Source organism: Enhydra lutris, unplaced genomic scaffold, assembly GCF_002288905.1.
Source record: "Enhydra lutris kenyoni isolate GAN:26980312 unplaced genomic scaffold, ASM228890v2 scaffoldscaffold62, whole genome shotgun sequence".
Taxonomy (NCBI): domain Eukaryota; kingdom Metazoa; phylum Chordata; class Mammalia; order Carnivora; family Mustelidae; genus Enhydra; species Enhydra lutris.
The window spans coordinates 2,854,035-2,869,142 of NW_019154146.1; the positions used below are offsets into that span (position 1 = coordinate 2,854,035).

Below are 15,108 nucleotides of genomic sequence, written 5' to 3' on the forward strand. Positions count from 1 at the left end.
AAAAAAAAAAAAAAAGAATCCCAGCTTATCCCAGAGAATTAGCCGCAGCCCAGCTGATGGCTGGGGCGGAGCCTAGCCCAAAAGGCTCATTTACAGCTGCTGGGGAGTGTGTGTGCTTTTTTGGGGACAGCAGGTGTATTAACTTGAACTGATGCATTTTCATTGGTGAATGGAGACTTTGCAGCTCAGATACGCACTGTCTCTGAATGACATTGCCGTGCCTACTGTACCAGGGCTGCCTCCCCCTGCACGGTCCGAGCCGTGGCGGTCAGGCTCTGACCGACCGGCTGGGGCTCAGGTGGGTCTTCATGGCGTCACCACCACTGCCCACTTTCGGTGGGTGCCAGTATCAGGCCTGAGTGACAAGTGGCATGAATAGAATTTAACACGCTTGAGAACCGTGCAGGGTGCTGATTTTCGGCGCAGTACTTAAAAAGCAGACACATCAGCTGGATAAGAGAAAATTTAAAACTCTGATGATTCCGTGGGTGTTTCTGACGGGTCTGTTTGAGGGCTTTTTCAACTTTATCCGGGCGGCTCTCACCAGCGCACTGTCCAGCAGGCAGCTGATTCACGCACGTCGAGGGGATGGAAACCAGCTTTAGTGCTGGCTTTAGCTTAAAAAGAAAAAGATGGTAAGCCCAGCGCAAGGCGCTCCCACTCCACAGGCAGGATCTCACCGACAGGATGCGGGTTTCCCACCCTTTCACAGTCCGTTGCCCTTCAGCACAGCCACACACTGAGCTCGCGTGCTTAGAAAGTTCTCCCTCTTATTAACGTGTAAGTGCAAAGAACGATTTTTCTGTGTCCTTGGCACTTCAGTGACTGCCCAGCACAAAGGCAAACTGCGCACTGTCATAAATTAAGCAAAAGTGGTTGGAGAATTCCAACCAGGGAGCCCCTCCCGGAGGCTGAGCGGTCTCGTTGTTGCCTGCAGACTCCCCCGGCGTGCCCCCCAGCGCCAATGCACACCATCTCTTCAGAGGATTCAGTTTTGTGGCCTCAAGTCTGGTCCAGGAGCCCTCACAGCAGGATCTGCACAAAGCCGCGGTTCACCCCATCGTGCAGGTAATCCCCGCACACCGGCGGCTCGCACCTCAGCCAGGTGTGGGCGGCGAGGCTCCAGCCCTGTGTCCACGTGGACTGAGAGCCAGGCTGGGTCCCAGGGTGCTGGTGCCAGGGGCAGGGGGACCCGCTCTGTTCCCACCCTCCTGGGCGTCCCCGAGTCTCCTGGTGAGCAGAGCCGTGCCTCCGACCCTCACTCCACTTCCACCTTCATGAAGGGGAAAGATTTCTGGTCAGAACGTCTCTGGGGTGTGTCTGTGGCTGGGGCCCACAGGGGTCAGACAGGCGCGTCCTCGCTGTGTGGATCGAGTCAGCACCCTAAGAGACTGGTCGGCTTTGTGGGAGCCGCTTCCTGTTGTGAAATGTACTGTTGGGGAGATCGATTCAGATGACATTTTTAGAAGGAGTTTTCCACCTAATAAGTGTAACCAGATGCAGAGAATTCTAAGAAGGAATCGTGATTGTATTTTATTTAAGGACAAAGTCAGGGAAAGTGAGGCGGTGTCAGATTTCCATGTATCTTTCTCCAGGGCCTTTAGGGAGCCCACAGTGTGTCTAACGGGGACCTTGATGTGACAGCGTACGCCATGTACCATCGTGAACGGTGGCTACGCGGTGGTTTTCTGTCTATGCTCTCAGTGCGTGGAGTGGAGGCTCATGCACACGGCAGAGGGGGGCTGCGATGGGACATCACAGGGTGTGAGTCCCTGTAGATGTGGACACCAGACACTGCTCGACCTCAAGCATCAGAGCCACACACCCATCATCGGCGGCCTTCCGTGCTCCCGCCTTCAGAGTCTCAGACTCTGTGTCGTATGGTCTGAAAATTAAGCTCATGCCCAGAAGGTTAAGCTTTAGATCTGGAGTCATTGCTGACCAGCCGCGTGACCTTCACAATCCCGTTATCTCCTGGGCTTGCTCGGTGAGCCCCAGTGCGCCATCCGGGCCCTCCCTTGCTGCCCATGCCCTGGGCGCCTCTGCCGAGCGAGCTCTCACAGCAGCCCCGTCCTGGGCTCTCTCCACAGCAGTTACACAGGAACAACATCCACTTCACCGACGGCTATGAGATCAAGGAGGACATCGGGGTGGGCTCCTACTCCGTGTGCAAGCGATGTGTGCATAAAGCTACGGAGGCAGAGTACGCCGTGAAGGTAAGAGCACATACGCGTGAGCAGGCCAGTTTCCTTTCTGCATGCCGTCCCACGAGCTCGAATACGACGGAGCACAGTTTGCTGTGACACTGGGTCACCGATTCAAAATTTATTTTGCGGATCGTGAATATTTTCAGTTTTATCCAACATTTAAGTACTGACCACCTTTCGTAGCTTTATGTACAGTATACCCTGGAATGAAAGATTTGGGTGCTCCATATTTTGGAAAATACAACTGGGGGACAGGAGCCGTGTTGTTTGAGGGGGTCGGGGGTGACGGGGGAGATACAGTCACCAAAAATTAAATCAAAGAAATGTCTAGAGGCATAAACCGGTAATGTCTATGCAGACTTAAACAGAGAGCTGGTGGTAGATAGTAATAATTATTCAGAATCATCTAGAACCCAGTCTCTACATAATACCTTTAGCTTCTGTAATTACTGCTCGATTTGATATCCAATATGGAAATCCCAAACAACAGGTTCTTGAGTTTTCTGGTTGGTGATGTGCACTAGAGCGAAAGCTTCTGGCCAAAAGCATAACCTCATTTATGTAAAAAGTGTAAACTGTGCATTCTCTGCACAAGACAGCCAGAGACGCTCTAATGCATACTGACCTCGGGACTCTGGAGAGGATGGGTCCAGCCTGCGGCATCAGCAGGACCAGACCCAGACGCGTCTACACCACGTGGCACCAGCGTGCCCTTCACCAAACACTGGGGCACATAAGAGCGTGTCCAGCAGCGGCAGGGTAAAAGGAGCCCTTCCTTCCACTGAGATGTTCCTAAGCTCAGAAGACATTGTTCAAAATGATGCCTGCGGGGGGAGGACCCCGTTCCTTCGTGGGTCACCCATGCCCCTTGCTTCTTGCACTGAGAAAATGTTCAATTCTGTCAAAAGAAGAAAGAAAAAAGACACCAGCCCCCCAAAACTAGCCCTTTGGTCTAGTTTGGGTTGGAAATTGCTGGCTAGTGGACAGATGTACCCTGAAGTCCTCCAGCAAGAAAGAATGAAATACAGGGTTGCAAAGACAGCCAAGCACTGAGAGTCTGTGCAACCCCGTATTTCAGCAGGAGTGACGGGACCCCGGGAACCCCGGGGGCGTCGCCAGCAGGGACGCCTGCAGAACGGGTGTGCAGGGCTCTGTGCGTTTCTGAGACCTGAGCTGGTGGGGAGTTTCGTGTCTCCTCGTCCCTGGGAGCGCTCTGAGGCGTGCGTGTGTGGATGCCCCAGGTGCCCGTGGAGACGTGCCAGAGGCGGGCGTGCACCTGTGGTGAGCCCCAGGCGGGGCCTTGCTTCCGTACCCCCGAGTGGAGGGCCCATACGTCTCACGCGCGTGCATGGCCATTGGGGAATGTCTTCTGCCTGGGTCGTTTCTCGCCGAGTTCCTAAGCCGAGTCAGGAGACCGGCCGCAGTCCCAGAGACAACGGCGGCTTCCAGGGAGCACGAAGACACGGTGCATGGTCCGGGTGGCTCCGTGTCCACGCTGCCTTCCAGAACACAGCCGGCCTCTGTGAGTCCGCTCAGCAGCGCTTTGTGTCTCTGAAAATAAATCTCCCATTGACAGAGGCGGTGGCATGTTTCCCGTACTGTCCCCACGGCCGGCGCCCTCATAAACACTCCGTCTGAACTCGGCTTTGTTCTGTGGCTTTGCCTCCGTCCCCGCAACGCGCTGAGGCCACGCTGCGCTGGGAACGTGGGGCATCTCAGCCCAGGGCCCAGAAGCCAGGCGCGGGGCTGTGGCCCGGAAAGCCGGGTCTTCCTGTTCCTTCTTCCGAGCCCGGATGCCCCCTGGACAGTGAGCGGCGGACTTGAGGATTTCCCCAGCCTCCCGAGACCGCGCTGGGGGTGATGTGTTGCCTGGAAGGTGTTTAAGTTCCGCGCGCACGGGGAGGAGCTGCGGCCCGCACCGCGCAGCCCCCGTGACCCAGAGGGGTCGGACGCCCGTGCCAGCTGCTTGCTGGGACGGCCGCAGTCGGGTCCTGGGTCCCGGTTTGGGTTTGCTGCAAAGGAGAAGGAGCTGGCGGCGTTTCGAGGCAAAGAGCTCCGTATTCAGGATGGACCCACGCGTTACCAGATGTAACCTCCCACAGCTCACTCCTCTGTCTCCTTTTCAGCATTTTCCAGGTAGAACATAATGGAAATATTCTTTGGCCTTTTTCTGTGTCAGCTGACTGGTGGGAGAGAAACCGTGTCCCCACTTGGAGACGGAAGAACTCGTAAAACTAAGGATGGCTTTTAGCAGCCCAGCACGGAGAGCATGGCCTTTAGTGACTTGGCGTGCGAGCTGGACCTCCGGTCAACAGGCGTCCCATTGAGGCTCCGCTGCTGAGCTCAGCCCCCGCACCCCGGCTCGCACGCGAGCCCCCAGCACACCCGGCCATGCCAATTCTCGCATGCACGGAAAAGGTTCTCACATGCACGCTGCCTGCATGGGTGACTCAGAAACGGCCCCCTGAGTAAGGAGCAGAAAAATGTTTGCAGCCACTTTGATGGACAACAGGACTGTGGCCAGAGGGCAGGGGCTTCCTCCTGGGGCATTCATACTGAGTGGGAAGGGGGCTGGTGCTGCCTCCCCGGGGGCACTGGCAATGTCTGAGACACCCTGGTTTATCATGCATGGAGGCCAGAAACGCAGCACAGCGTCCCGCACGGGATGGCCCCTCCCGCAGTCCTGGACCCGGGATCACTGAGCCCATAATGTCAGCAGTGCTGAGGCTGAGAACCTCAGCCTAAAGCATCCTTTGGGGCCGGGGGGGCGGCGGCTGTCTCCTCAGATGAACTTCAGCGGGCTGATGTCTGGGAGGTGAGGGTGGTGGACGCCTTCTCTGTTTTGCTTCTGCTTGCTCTTGGTCTCAGGATGACAATCGCAGGACCGTGGGAGCTCGGTGCTTCCTGTGCTCCACTCGGGCAGGGCAGGCCCTCTGGCGGGCGGAGCGGGAACTGCCAGGGCGCGGGGTCCACCAGGGGGCCGTCCTGGAGCGCAGATGGGATGCATTAGCTCTCACATCTTGGAAACATCACTGTGTTTTGCTTTAAGCTTATTTCTGTGTCTTACGGGTGCCTAATTTTGCCACTATAATTACTCTGTCATCACATTAACGACCTTGAAGGCCGTATTTAAACCTCTCCACCCGGTGTGTCCCCAGTCGACGAGAGTGACAGGTTTGCAGTTACCCTCCGCTGCAACTTCCTGTGCAGCATTTCAAGCGCGTGGGGCAGGCCCGGCCAGCACGTGCCAGCCTTTAGCACCGTGTGTGCTCGCAGTAGGGACTCAGTGCTGGTGCAGAGTCTGAATCCCTAGGCGTGGTCCTTCCCTCCCACCCCGGCAAACAAGGCTGGACCGGCCAGGATCTTGCACCAGGAGCGCCCGGCCTCGGGCGGTGAGGCAGGGCCCCCTTGTCCTCCTCACAGGCCCACTGCGGGCTGACTCGGCGTAGGCTGTCCCACCGGCGCCCGCCTAGTGCTGAGACACCGGATGGAAAAGCCTCTTCCCTCTGTCAGCTCGTGACAGCTGGGCTCTACGTTCTTCACACACGGAACTGCTTTCGAGGGACAAAACGGCTCACGCTCCAGTGCACGGCCCAAGTTCAGCTTTGCGTTCACAGCCAGCCCGGGAAGGCGGGAGAGGAGATGCAGGCGTGCAGGACTTTAAATAACATGACACAGAACCGCACTGACGGCCAAGCCTGAGGGCACCGTCTGTTTAAAATAAGGGCAACAGGGAACCAGTTACGACGTGCAGAAGGGACTAGGACTGAGCGGCACGTGAAGGGGAGAGGTTTCGTTGAATAGAAAGAACCGTCCGTATCCTCTCCACCGCAGGTACTGTGCTCACTGTACATGAACTGCTTAAGCGGGTTGTTGGTTTCTGTTCTGTTTTGGAGTCTTTGTGGCTGGACGTAACCAGGCGCGTGTTGTCGACAGCCCAGGAAGCCAATTCGTATCAAAGGAAGGGCTCCTGGCGTTGTGTGGAAGGGAAGGTGCCTCGGAACCTATGGGAGCTCATTTTCCGTGGGAAAGCTGCCTTGTGTCCGTAAATGTCTCAGCCTCTCAGGAGCCTGTGCAGGTGCCTCTCGAGAGAGTTCCGGACGGCGTTTGCGGATTGGGACATGGGCGTGTCCTGGTCCCAGGGCACAGACCTCACGTGCACACCCGAGGGACTGACTTTGCCATCTCCATCCTCGGTTTCGAGACACAAACATCAGTGAATTTCTAAGGAGCAAACAATCCCACAGCTGAAGTTCACGGGCCCAGGAGCCCCAGGCATGAGACGGAAGTCGGACTTACGCACGTTCTCTCACCCAGTTATGACGACGGTGATGATGGCAAACGGCGCTCGCTGTCTGCCACCAGACTTGACGTACTCTGCCTGTTAGGTCCGTTGATGGTCATGACACCGGGGCGGGGTGGGGGGAGAACGACGTCACCATCACCCTGAGGGCACAGAGACCGACATGTCAACAACACAAGGACACTCAGCCCGTAAGTGGGAAAGTCACCGACATCCGAGCGTGCACACCCGTGACCTCCCTGGGGTGGGGACCTCGCTTCCAAGGGCTGGAGCCCGAAAGCTCCACTCCGGCTCCCCCCCACCCCTGCCTTCTGCGACCTCCAGATCGGGAAAGCCTGAGAGCGCCGCGCAGAGCGGATGGGGCTGGGCAGCAGGAAGTTCACAGCCCAAACCTGGGATCTGCCAGGAAAATGCGTGGTTTTGGTGACCGTTTGGTTCCAGTGAAGGTGTAACTGGAGAAAGTGGAGGTGCCCGTGATTCTGGGCGCGGGCTCCTTTTTTCTTGCGTGTTCCCTGCTGTTCCGCCCTAGCTCTCAGCCCCCTGGCTTTGGGAGGAGGTCGACTCCACCTGGTGGTCTGGCCCTCTCTTCAGGAGCGTCCTTTGCTCTGTTTTAGAAGCACTGGGGTTCTAGAGCACCCAGGGGTCGTGCGTTTTAGACAAAGAAGCAGACGAAAGTGAAGCAAGACGCTTACAACTGTGCGAGTCTGCGTCCCCGGTCCTTGGTTCCAGGGAGGAGGGGGCGCCCACGCATGTCCGCAGGGGCTGGGCAGGCTGTCCCGACCCGGAGCCCTTTTTATGTTCCCAACAGGCGGTTACGAGAGCCTCTGCACTCCTGTGCTCATGCTCTGATGTGGACGTCAGTTGCCACCCAGAAATGCAGCAGGATGGAGACAAATGTTTGACATGAATAGAGTTTATTTTTAGAAGGAAAACTGATGGGCACGGAAATGTTAATTTTTTGCAGTAGGAAAACTCAGAGTCCTCTCGCTGTGCCATTTGCTTAAATTAATTGTACGGGAGAAGTCTGTGAAATCCCGTGAACGGCCGCATGCCCGACACCTGTGTGCACTCCTGGCATTGGTCCTGGGAGAAGCTCGTGGAAATGCCCCACCTCCGGGGCACGCAGCAAGCTGGGGAGCCCCTCCTCTGGGCAGCTGCAAGGCCCACGTCCCCACGGGACTCAGTGTCCCAGGAGGGGAGCACCCGGGGGGAGCCTGGGAAGAAGAAGCTGGAGGGGTGCAGAGACAGAAGAGGAAAAGCTGAGGACGGGGAGGCCTCGTTTCCTGACGCCTCTTCCCACCTCTCCCCGGCTCAGGCAGCCAGGAGTACAAATGGACATGAGGGGCACCTGGCGGGCTCAGCTGGGAGAGCATGCAGTCTTGATCTCAGGGTGGTGAGTTCAAGCCCCACGCTGGGCGTAGAGCTTACCTTAATAAGTCACTGATCGACCGATTAAAAGAAAGAAAAGAGAAATGCTCCTGATACGTCCATCCCCATATGCTTCAGCAGCAGAGAGAGCCCTCGTCTGCCATCCGTTGCGTCCTGCGGGTGCTGACTTAGCCCCGTAGACATACAGCTTGCTGGAGAGCAACATGGCAGGAGGCTCGTTGATGGGCCGTGGTTGGGGGCTGACCCCGGGCAGTGTCCTGCCTGCTGTTGGTGGCCACTGCAGGACAAGAATGACGGGGACATTCCTCCTGAACCTTTGTGGTTCCGCCGGCCATCAGCACCAGCACGGAGGAGACAGCGGGCCCTGCTTGTCTCCACGCTCCCCGGGAATTCCTTCCTGCACTTGTACCCCAGTACTGTTCTCAGAATAAAGACCTTGATCCACCGGAGCCTTCCGGAACTAGAAGCAAGTCTAACAACGGCAATCCTGGGAAACTGATCCCACAGAGAAGAAACCCATTCCTTGCCGTGTCTAGACGAGCGCTCAGAACCTCTCTCTGGGCCCTGCCGTCCCCTCTGCAGAGACAGCAGCCCAAGCTCGGGGACCAGTAACCCTGCGTCATGGCTCAGCGTCTCCGTGAAGACTCTTCTTCCTTATCGTAAAAAAGTGATAGTGATGATCGCAGAAACAGATGGGTGGGTAAAAGTAGCACTTGCTGACAACGGCCAGGATCAAAACCCCGGGTGTGAACAGGACATGCTGCTGTCTGGACCCTGAGTCGGCCCTGCCCGGGTCAGCAGGCTGGTGGGGAGGCCGCGGGACGGCCATGGGAACTGCACCTCCGCGGGACTAGTGGACGACGGGTGTCCCCTCCCCACTGCACACCCACCCGCGCTCCTCCCTGAGCCCAGCGGCCGTATTGCTGTGCCCGGCCTTGTCCTTGGGCTTCAGGTCAGCTCTGCCACAGGGAGACCCCACAGGAGGAAGGAGGAGCCCCCAGCCCCGTGGTGGGCCCTGTCTGTGCAGTCCCCCCATCCGGTCCTGTAACTGGCCGCTGGCAGGAGAGAGAAAGCCTCCTGCTTCCAACTCCATTGTGAAGGTGACAAAACAGATTTAGGCTGAGAATACACTGTTTTTATCCTGAAGTTTTATCCAAAAAAATGAAGCTACCATTAATTTTTTAAAAATCCACTAATGTGGGGACGCCTGGGTGGCTCAGTCAGTTGGGTGTCTGCCTTCGGCTCAGGTCATGATCTCAGGGTCCTGGGATCGAGTCCCGCATCGGACTCCCTGCTCGGCGGGAAGCCTGCTTCTCCCTCTGCCTCTGTGCTCTCTCTCTCTCTCAGATAAATAAAATCTTTTTTAAAAAATCCACTAATGTACTTTAACCTTCTCAAATTTCAAAGAGTAGGTCGCGGCCCCCAGAGCTCAAACGACCCGTGCGCCGTTGGTGCAGAAGGGATCCTCGAACCGCGCTGGCTGCCCGCGGTCAGAGCCGCGGATTCCGGAACCCCACGGCTGAACCGGCCGCCGGCACGTCTCTCACAGAGGCCAGCCTGACCTTCCAGCCAGAACGTCAGTGGCGTTGCCCGCGGCAAGAGGAGGAAAACGTGTCAAGCGAAGGCACTTAACCGGCTGCTTGTTGAGGAGTCCAGGGCACGGGGCTCGCCGCGCTGGCGGAGCCTGGCTGGGGGCTCCCGCGCCGAGCCGGGGAGAGCAGCGTGGGCCCGGGGTGACCTCCGAACAGCGAAGGGGCGGGACGAGGGCGTCCAGGGCAGCCTCCCGCGGTGGGTCGGACACTGCCCAGCTCGCTGTTCAGCTCAACGGAAGAGACAGTCTCACGCAAAGCTCCGCTCGCAGTCTGACCCAAGAGAAGGCAAAGCCCATCTCCGTCCTGCTCCGGCGGCCACGCGCCCGCACGCTCTCCGAGGAGCATCTCGGAATTCGGCGAATCTTCCTGCGGGAGCGGTGAGGCTCTTCCGTCCTGAGCGACGTCTCTGACACGCGCTCCGGGGATGCGCCCTCCCCATCGGTTCCGGCCGCGCGGCAGCGGCAACAAGGGCACAGTCAGCCACCTCCGGAGGGACCAGCCCGTCCCTGCCCCCGCAGCCCCCCTGTTCAAAGCAGGCTCCTTTTCGAGGCGCCCGTCCTGCCTTCGGAAGCCATCTGTTCTCTCGGGTGGGGGGTGTTGGCTGTCACCCTCGGACGTGGGACACAGACGCTGGGTGACAGAGGGGAAGGAGCGTTTGCGTGTCTAAGCCACAGCGGCCGGCTCGGCGTGCACACCAGCCCAGGCGTCCCCTGGGGGGAACCATGCACTCGGTCCCACTTTGGGCCCGTGTGTCGCCACACGGTGAGGCCGGGAGCTGGAGGCTCGTTTTGGACAGAGTGGAGAGCGTGGGCCACCCACACGGAGCCCGCCACAGTGGCTGAAACACCTGCCGCTATTTGGTGGCCTGACTGAGCCCCCAAGCCCCCCTTCTCTCTCCAGCCCTGTAATACCTGAGAATTCGTGTCTGAGGCTCGTGCCTGCCTTTTGTAAACGTCACGCTCACGCTAGTTGGGACAGAGGATGGCCGTGAGCGTCTAGGCAGCTGTCACTTGCCCTGGTTGAGCCTCAGCTGGGGGGGAGGGGAGGAGGCAGAGATGGTCCGAGCGCCGATGCCATCCCGGAGCCTCATGTCTCGTGCTCTGCTCGTTCCAGATCATCGATAAGAGCAAGAGAGACCCCTCGGAGGAGATCGAGATCCTCCTGAGGTACGGGCAGCACCCGAACATCATCACCCTCAAAGACGTAAGTGGTCCCCACGCAGCAGCGACGCTGCCCGGTGCACACTTCCTCGCCCCGCCCTGAGGCCAGCGTGGGTTCAGGGCAGCTCTCTTCACAGGTCAGCCACGGCTGCCCCCTGCCGGGAGTGTGTGCGGGAGCCAGTCCCCACCCCGGGGCCCTCGAGATCACCCGGGAGCTACTTGAGTTCCCATCCCTCCGAGGGCAACTCCCGCCCCACCCCCCGCACTCCCAAATCGGGTGACGTGGGATATAAGGGAGGACGGGAAGCAGGTGTGAAGGCGAAGCCAGATGGGTTATTGCTCAGGGCCGTTCCCAAACACGGCAGAAATGGGGAGTCTGGAGTGGCTGAGACGTGGCTGGGTCAGATCTGAGACCCCAGACCCAGCTGTGGCTGTGGGGTTCCTCCCAGCTTCCTCTGCCTCTGCTGGGCCGTGTGTGGTCCCCAGCCCAGGAGAGGGAAGGGAGGGGGGTCCGCTCCCTTGGAAGCCCAGCGCAGAGCCCAGGGCTGTGATGTCGGAGGCCGGGGGTGGGGCGGGGTGGGGGGCTCAGAGTTGTCATCTCACTACAGTCCGGAATGACTCCAGGGTTGTGATTTCCGGGCTCAAGATTTCGGGGCTGCCTCGACTTCCCTTTGGGCCCCGTCAGTTCCTGGACCCAGGGGACTGCCAAATGCCGGTTCACCTCAGAGGAAAGTATGGAACAAGGCCCCGTGTTAGCCTGTGGAGAGTGAACCGGCTTCCTCCCCCCGGGTCCCAGGCTCCCCCGCGGGGCAGCCCAGTGTCCCCGCCATTGTGGGTTTATTTATGTGAAGTCCACAAGCAGAAACCAGCTTGTCGGAAGACTTCTAAGCTTTTCAAAGCACTTTCATGCTGTTGGGGTGGGTGATTCTGAGCCAAAGACGCCATCATAGGTCCATTCTCAAAAGCAAAGCATTTTTTTAAGGCATAAACTGGAAATAAATACACCAAAATCAACTTTACATGCTGCACTGAGCTCAGAGTCAAGCAAATTGTTTTAGTGAATTGTTCCCAATGCATCACACTGAGGCGTAAGCTGAGCACGACCTGTGTTTACACGCTCTGCCGCGTTTCCACGAGGTCCTCCCGACGCCTGGGCACCCGTGTGCAGGGCACCTGCTGTCCACTCAGCATGTCGAGGAAAGAGCCAGAGGAGAGAGGTTTGGGGCTGTTTAGTTCGTGAGAGTGAAGGTGGTGTGGGGAAGCTCCCTTGATCAGAGCTTGCCCGAGGTAAGAGCACTCCACAGTGTGGCAGATTCTGTCGGTCCCCGTCTCCCCTTCCTGTAGGTCCAGTCCGTAGGTCCTAGGTCCAGTGCAGGTACAGTGGGAGGGAGGGCCCCAGGGCTGGGGCCGGTTGGACAGGAGCCAGGCCTGCTGGGTCAGACGCAGCCTGCTAATGAGAGCCCCCGGGGCATGCGCACTGAAGTCTGAGGCGCTGGGCTCTGGGCCAACAGCTCTGAAGGTCCCCAGGGCAGAGGAGGGACCGGGAGCAGGACAAGCCATGTCAGCTCAGATCTGGCCCTTGCCGGCTCCTGGCCTCTCTGGCTCATTCCCTGCTTTGCAGCAGATTATTAAAGCTGGTTTTCCCTAAGGGCCGCATTGGGTGTGACGGCAACGGCCATTCATTCATTTTCAGCCGGAGCCTTATTTTCACACCCCGGGGAGCACGGAGCCCCCTGCCTCTGCACTGGCCGGTGCCACATCCAGTGACAGGCGGCTGCGCAGGCACAGGGACCGCGGTGACCACGCGCTGCTCTCCGCCTCGCAGGTCTACGACGACGGGAAGCTGGTGTACCTGGTGATGGAGCTGATGCGGGGGGGGAGAGCTCCTGGACCGCATCCTGCGGCAGCGCTACTTCTCCGAGCGCGAGGCCAGCGACGTGCTGTGCACCATCACCAAGACCTTGGACTACCTCCACTCCCAGGGGGTAAGCCCGCCGCCCTCCCCCGCAGCCTGGAGGGGACTCCCCGGCTTGTCCCGGCTTCCTCCTGCGTCACTGCCGCCCCTCCTGTGTCTGAGATCCCTGCACACACAGTGTGGCCGGCAGCGAGCTAGGAAAACTAAGTTTACCTGGACCAGTTATAGAGGAAACATATTCGGGCTGACAAAGGGCCCTGTTGATCGATTGACAACTGAACTCCTTAGCCAGCGCCAAGGCATCCTGCCGATGACAGAGACAGAGAGAGCTGGCTTTGCCGGGGCCCTCGCCGGGCTCCAGGCGCCGCCCCTGCTCTCCGTTCATGCAGCCCTAAGCTCCGATCTCACCCACTCCGGAGACTAGAGCAGACCGAGGTTAAGCATCTCTCCCAGGGCTGGCTGCGCACAGTGAGTGGCGGGGCTGGGGTTCGGGGCTGGGGCTCCCGCCTGGGGCTCCGCTTCGGATCCCCTTGCTCCCGGCGTATCCCGCAACTCGGGCAGCGCTGTCCCTGGCCGCCCTCCACCGTCCACTGTGCTCACGAGCGTTTGAAATGAGGCCACCTGCCAGCAGGAGGCTGTTCCTCCGGGACCACACCACAGGCCCCTCTGTGCTCACCCGGCGGTCTGGGAGTACGAAGTGTTTCCCCAGGACAGTCAAACTCTAGAGGAAACCCTGGGGATGATGGTTTTCCCGATCAGCTTCTGTTTGATGAGGGAGGTAATGGGCCTGGCCCCAAAGTCTCCCGCTCCCCTGCCCTCAGGGCCTCTGCCTGTGAGTGTCCCTTCAGCTTCCCTCCATCTCCTGTCCCTGGGTTTTAACAGGACCGTGGGGACGTGCAGGTTCCCAGCTGTGTGAGGGCACACGCGTGGGCTCACCATCAGCCTCCATCCCCGTCAGAAGAAACGTCTGTGTGCCCGCATAGCTACTTGGCTTTGAAACGTCAGGACAGCTTTTGCTGACCCCATCCCTTGTGCTCGGGACGCCCTGCACCTCCCTCCCCACCCCCACAGGTGCTGTTGTAGGATTCCCGTCGATCGCTGGGTCACAGCCCCTGGGTCACCTGCCCCCGACAGGGGCCGCGTGTCCATCTCGCAATCCGGGGAGCCCCTCACCGCGCAGAAGCGTGCTGGGCCCACAGTGAACGTCTGTCTGTAGACATAGTCTCGTGCCTGTCACCTGAACACAGGGTCACGTTTCCTCATGTGACTCTCCCATCGGGCCGGCTGCTTACTTACTTACCCCAAAGAACATAGCATCCGAGCCCCCCGGCTTGCAGCCGTAGGACCTGCTCAGAGTCACAATCCCGAAAAGCCCCTTCTCTTCTGAATGCTCCCCCTTCCCCTTCCTGCTCCAACCCTGCCCACCGCCTTCCCAGGTAGTCCATCGAGACCTGAAGCCGAGTAACATACTGTACATGGACGAGTCTGGGGACCCTGAGTCCATCCGAATCTGCGACTTTGGGTTTGCCAAGCAGCTCCGGGCCGAGAACGGGCTGTTGATGACACCCTGCTACACGGCCAACTTCGTTGCCCCCGAGGTAAGAGCCCCGTGCCGGCCCGCATGAGCCGGCTCCTTCGGCAGAGGAAGGTGCGGGTGGTCTGGCACATCGGAGTCACCCTGACTTAGCGGTCGTGTTAGAGAGGAGAAATGAGTCAGAAAAAGAACCAGCCACTGACCTCGCTCAGACACAGTTTACTTTATCCTTCCCCTATTTGTAAGATTTTTTAATGGTGACGCTTTTCTGTAAACCTATTACCGAGCAGTAGACCGTTTGGGTCAGCTCCACGCGACTGCCGGAGTTACTGAGAGACAGCGCAGGCAGTGTCCCATGCCACCCGGAGGGGAGCTCACGGGTCCCCTGCAGCCCTGTGATCAGAAGTCCATCTGCCGCTACACAGCAGGGGGAGGCCGCACGTTTGTGGATTCCCCTCGCGCCAGGGTTCCGCTCCAGACGGTTCCCCAGAGCAGAAGCAAGCCACGCTGCGGGATCTAAGATGAAGCCCGTGGCGTTGGGCAGCTGAGGGCTCTCAGCCGCACCCGGAGACTCGGAGAGCATCGGCAGCCCCGTCTCGTACGTCTGCCCCTTCTCGGGCTCCCCGGGGAAGGTTCCCCCAGGCTCTGACGGCACTGCTATGTTTATGGAGGCAAACCCAGGTCCTTGCTTTGAGTAAACAATGAAACCTGAGCAGCCGCTGGAGCGGGGCAGGCTCGGGGCTGGGGGTGAGGGGTCGGGAAGGAGAGAGGATGTCGCATGCATGTGGACCCTTCTGCTGCCGACACCGGGCCAGAGCTGCGGTGAAGCCCACAGCAAGTCCCAAGAGAAAGGCGGCCGGCTCTCGATCTCAGCTCGGGTCTCGAGCTCAGGGTCGTGAGTTCGAGCCCCACGTTGGGCTCCATGCTGGACCTGGAGTCTACTTCAGAAAAGAAAAGAAGAGAAGAGAAGAGAAGAGAAGAGAAGAGAAGAGAAGAGAAGAGAAGAGA

General features: G+C 59.0%; 1 protein-coding gene across 1 annotated transcript in view; it reads left to right on the forward strand.

Annotated features, from left to right (window-relative positions):
- LOC111158720 (ribosomal protein S6 kinase A2) overlaps nt 1–15,108 on the forward strand; it is a 147,643-nt gene that overhangs the window by 123,469 nt on the left and 9,066 nt on the right. Inside the window, 6 exon segments of the mRNA XM_022520947.1 lie at nt 938–1,068; nt 2,091–2,216; nt 10,605–10,694; nt 12,477–12,524; nt 12,526–12,636; nt 14,003–14,164. Of these exon segments, the coding sequence (XP_022376655.1) occupies nt 938–1,068; nt 2,091–2,216; nt 10,605–10,694; nt 12,477–12,524; nt 12,526–12,636; nt 14,003–14,164 (668 nt within the window).